At 35.9% G+C, this 5,278-nt stretch overlaps 1 protein-coding gene and 1 pseudogene across 1 annotated transcript; one reads left to right on the top strand and one right to left on the bottom strand.

The window, feature by feature from the left end:
• Positions 1 to 1,684: 1,684 nt before the first annotated feature.
• LOC120181493 lies at positions 1,685 to 2,209 on the top strand. Its single transcript, XM_039186602.1, has one exon. The coding sequence runs from the start codon at positions 1,685 to 1,687 to the stop codon at positions 2,207 to 2,209; it is 525 nt and encodes a 174-aa protein (XP_039042533.1).
• Positions 2,210 to 3,115: 906 nt separating this feature from the next.
• LOC120181520 lies at positions 3,116 to 4,836 on the bottom strand (annotated as a pseudogene).
• Between the last annotated feature and the right edge of the window lie 442 nt (positions 4,837 to 5,278).

The following is a 5,278-nucleotide window of genomic DNA, read 5'->3' as shown; positions in this document are numbered from 1 at the left end:
GTAAATAAACTTTTAGGATAAGTACAGTTCGTAAAATAAAATATTAATTAAAAAAATTTAAATTTTAAAATAGATACTATCAATAAAATAAATAATTAATCGAAAAATAAATTAAATTTCAACATATATAAGTGGACACCCTCATCAAGCTGCGGCTCGGCCATTGTTAATACATACGGTGGGGTCAGGTCTTTCCTAATAACTGTGGCTGTTATTTATACTTTTCTTATATTATAACCTAAACCTACCACTTTTCTTATGCATTTTACCACAAAAAAAAATTATTCAATAGGGTGTCCCATTCTTATCTTCTCCTTGTAAGAGTTTCGTCTCTTTAATCGCATCCCTCCAATCTATGACGGGACTCACCAAAGTACATTCTTTTGTGGGCCACATGTGTTCGTCACTCTCCTCTCAATCCCACCTCCCATTACAGCGCGTTTGTATCACTCTCTTCCTTCGCATTGGGGAGACCCCACCGGAAACAAATGTGGAATCAACTGTACAGGATCATTAACCCTCATGCCCCCAATATATTAGAATAGAAAAAATTAAATTTGGACAACTATCATGACGTGTAACATCGGCAGCTTTTTTTTCCTTCGGAATATAAATAAAAAACCTAAGGACACAATGGGAAAACAGAAAAATAAATCGGAACATATGAAGGGCCAAGAAAGCAAAAGAAAGATGAGAAAACCCTGATCATCGAGTTGCGTGAGATCTACTAAGCACTACCAGACCAAATCCCCCACCCCTCTTCTGTGAGATACAAACAAAGAAATGGCATAAATATACACACACCCTTTTGGATCTAAATATTGTTCATTCCCCTTTCACTTCCTTTTTATCCTACCCAGCCCCCTCCAGTTTTGCTTTTGATTTCTTTATTTTCTTTCGTGTTTATGGGGTTATTTGTTTAATCAATATCGATAAATAATGAGGATCCGGAAGAACGCGAAGCTATCTTCGCTGATAAACTCGACGGGTTCGAGAGTCGAGACTGTGCACGTGTGCGAGCTGAACCAGTCACCATGGGATGTGATTCCTTTCGCTCAAGAACCATACCCATCGTATCTTCATCACCAGGTACACGAAAACTCTTCGATTATCTCTTTCTTTCATTTCTCTTCTTTCAGAATAAATTGGTTCGTCCCTCGTGGCAGATCTAGTTGCTCATTCTTTCCTTCTTTTCCCTTCGCCTCCATTTTATGTTTCTTTGTCTGACATTTCTTTTTTAGGGTTTTAATAAACCCTAAATTCTCTCATTCTCATCGTGTATTTAGGTTAATGGGTGCTTATCATTTATGCGTATTATTCTTTTTGTTCGAGTTTTTAGTTGGCCGCTAGGTTCGTTTATTTCTTTGTTTTTTTCTTTAAAATCCCAGTTTGAACCTGAGGATAACTTTAATGGAAATGAGAGCTTAGGCGATTCTGTTGGCACTGTCAAGAGGTAATCCACTTGATATTTCTTTGATCCGATTGCTTTTATTGAATTTGTTGTCGTGATATCCTATTAGGGTTTTTTATTACTCGTCCTCTAGAATATATGTAGTCGAATAATTATCCACAAATTTCATGATGAGCTGGCAAGTTATTGAAAACCCATATTGTGTTTAATGTTTACCCAACGGGTGTTGAAAAATATTGCGGTTTGTTACTCGAAAAACGCAGCGTCGCATCAATGATAGACAATGAAGATAAATCCATTATGAAAGTCGAACGCATGGTTATCGATGAGGAGGAGGAGACGAAAATAGGCGACCAGTTCGGGTTCAAAACCCAACGCGAAGATGAAGGAAAGGGATCCAAGCAAGATTGTTCGTTGAAATCTTACTTCCATGATAATGGCAATAATCCAAGCTCATCGACCAGCAAGAGAGCCGGGAACCGCCGCGAACGAGCCGGAACGACCAAGAAGGGGCAGTCGTCGGCGTCGAATCCGTATGAATTATACTATTATTCAAGGTTCAGGCCGTCGTGGAGGAGGAGGAGAGGCGGCAACGAAATAAGGGAGAATATTATTGTCGAGGGTAAAGATGTTGAAAACAACAGCAACGCTGTCACCACTCAAAACAACAATACGACGTCGTCGTCGTCTTTTACGCAATTTGATTATGACGATGATGAGGAGAATGACGAGGATAGCGGTGGCAAGAAACAGATGAGGAAGCCTATTAAAGCAAGATCGTTGAAGTCCCTAATGTGAAGAATTTGATAATTTCATGTGTTTTTTTGTTTTAATTTTACTTCTAGGGTTTTAGATTATCAAGTAATTTAATTTCAATGGTTTGTTTTGTTGTTTTACATGATGTTGGGTTTTGTCGCGGGTGAGATTAGAATTTGCTTGGCCAACTTGTCAGTAGAGGAGATATTGTACGGTGTGACTCGCGCGGACTAAAACCAGGGTATATTAGTCCATGTCTAAAAAATGAAGGCGTTTTTTGTAATTTCATTTCCTTTTTTCAATGGGTTGTTTAGTTGTCGACGTGGCGTTCGTTAAATGTTTAAGTCCAAAACGGGGTCAGTTAAGAAATTATATTATGTTCAAGAAAAATATATATATTTTTTAAAGAAAAAGAAAAGTATATATATATATATATATTAATTTACGGTGATTATGAGTATATGTTTTAAAGTTCTTAATCATTTAACAATGAGCGTATAATTATCTTGAAGTCGTTGGTGCTCGAATCTAGAATCATTGAGGACAATAATCATGCCATTAATTATTGAGATCACTTGATTCATATAGAAAATTATTAAATTACAATTTAGGTTTCAATTATTCCAAAATTTTCCAACAATCAAATTATCGCGAATTGGACTGATATGAACACGTAAGATATGAATTGATAGGGTATAGAAGGAAGAGTCTACAATTTACGTCTGTATACCGTCACGTACCACTAAGTGACGTATCGAAACACACAATCTTTATTTTGTAAATTTTAAAAAGTATAAGGATTTATTTAAAATTATTCATTAATTAAAATCTAGTTTTACTTTTAATAGAATTATAATAAAATTATGATTTTTTTATTAAAAATAATAATTTATTTAGGGAACTTGCCTAGTTCATCCTTTTTAAGGAGTAAGATAATGGTTGGAACGATGCATCAAATGACAGATTATTCGGATGTGTATTGATCAGAAGGTAATATTGCAGTTGAACTCAAATTAGAAGGAGCATTGTTTCAATACAAGTGAAGTAAAAGCGGTAATTAGCATGGCCACTCATTCGTGGAACCATCATAATCCAAAACCCGTGCTGTGCATTGGTGATAATTGGAGCTGCTTCGTTCTTAGCAATCGATTTCCTGCAACTGCTATGGAAAATTGGTCCAGCTGAAATCTTTCTTACCCTGAGACACACATAATCGAACCCCATAGAATAGACCGATGTAAGAGCAAATAGGCATCCATAATTCAGCAAATAGAATCATCTTCTTGTATAGAATTAATAGGAGAACTAGACCGCGTCGAATGGAGAAAGACGCCTTTTAAAAATTTAAACTACCCTATATTTTTAGATTTTATTTATGTATTTTTTATTGAAAAAATTATTTTCTCTCCCTAAAATTTTATAAATTCAAGTTCGTCCCCTGAATTCTTATAAGTTCATGTACGCCCCTAACATAAAAACCTGAAAGATGAAAAGAGTTCCGGAGAAAAATAAACTTCTACTTATTATAGTTTTTTAAATAATTTATCCATTTACCCTACCTTAAGGGAGCTCAAATAGCAAATACAAATCCACTTTTACCGACTGAGAATCAAAAATTGAAATGAATTAAAATATTTAAACCTTTATGAAATTCAAGTTTAAATACTCTTTGGAAACATTTACATAACTTTAAAAAAAAAGATTATCAAATAAATAAAACAAAAGTGAAGCCCCTCACGTTGAATTTTCATATCCCATAGCTTTTATTAAATTAGAAAAATATTAAATATTGAGATTTAAACTCATACAAAAGAACACAATATGAATATCTTTAATCATTAAACCAATTGAAAAGATATATGTTACATTTATACGGCAAACTTCCTTTTTTTGATGTCACTGTTTTTAGTGTTAACAGGACAACTTGGTGATTAGCCTAACGACAGTAACACAGAATCCAAGTTCAATATGAAAGAAGAACAAAATCAATCTTTAAATGCAGCAACCAACCTTTCTGCAATTAAGGAATTTGTTCAAAAATACCTCCATCAAATTGTACTCGCTATGTAAATTACAATCCTGGAACCGAAATGTACTCGCTGTGTAAATCGGCGACCCCGGAAGCAGCCAGAGCCGTTGGTTGAACTCGCCCTGCAACTCATCGGGCACGAATGGTGTTCTACAGAGCGGACAAGTTTTCTGATCATGGTCCACCCAACAGTCCAAACAAGCCCGATGGAAAACGTGCCGACAGTTCCTCAACCACCTGATCTCTTCACCTCCTTCGAACTCGTACAAGCAAACTGCGCAACTCTCTGGCGGGTTCCCCACGACGAATAGCTCGTCGAACTTTACAACGGGGAGGATTTCCCGGATCAATGGGGCCGATATCGGCGGGTTTTTGGGTCTTGTTCGGGTTCGGGTATCTTGCCAGACTGTGTCCGTTTCAAGGAAATCGGAGAGTTCGAGGTAGGTGGAAAGAGCGACAATCACGTAGCGGATGAAACCCAGAAACAAAAGTGTGTGAAGGAAGAGTTTTGGTAAGAAAACTTGGGTGTAACCAACTGGAAATCCCATGAAGAATTTAGCAAAAGAAAAACAAAAAAAGAAATATAATTATAAGGAGAGAGGTTTTGTTTATGCTATTATATAGAAGAGAGAGAGTTGAGAAAGAGATGGAGGAGGAGGAGAAGAAGCTTCTGCTTTCAGCTACAATGGTCGGTATGGAAATAAATATACTAGTCTCTAAACTCAGTCTCCAGCTGTGACATAGATGCTTAGTTGTGATTGGAGGGTGATGTAAAATGTAAGTGGTGCGGGTGAAATTAGCAGTAAATGGAAATATGAGGGAGTTGCGGGCAAAGTCACTAATCAGCAATATCGTTAGCCAATCAGCATTCAGTTGAATTGAGGATAAATTACGATTTTAGTGTCTAAATTATCAATTTTAATTCGTTTCAGTATCTCAACTTTCAAGTTTTATTAAAACCACATCTAACGTTTAGTTTTTGTTTAATTTTAGTATCCCACCTTTAAAAACTTAACGCGTTTAATTCCTAAACTATCAATTTTAGTCTATTTTAATACCTAAACTTTCATTTTTTTGCATAA

This window comes from Hibiscus syriacus, unplaced genomic scaffold, assembly GCF_006381635.1.
Source record: "Hibiscus syriacus cultivar Baekdansim isolate YM2019G1 unplaced genomic scaffold, ASM638163v2 tig00112528_pilon, whole genome shotgun sequence".
In the NCBI taxonomy this organism is placed as follows: domain Eukaryota; kingdom Viridiplantae; phylum Streptophyta; class Magnoliopsida; order Malvales; family Malvaceae; genus Hibiscus; species Hibiscus syriacus.
This window is presented reverse-complemented; position numbering and strand designations above follow the sequence as displayed.

Coding starts and splice junctions, on each gene's coding strand:
- LOC120181493 (XM_039186602.1), top strand. CDS start 1,685: ATGATAGACAATGAAGATAAATCCATTATGAAAGTCGAACGCATGGTT.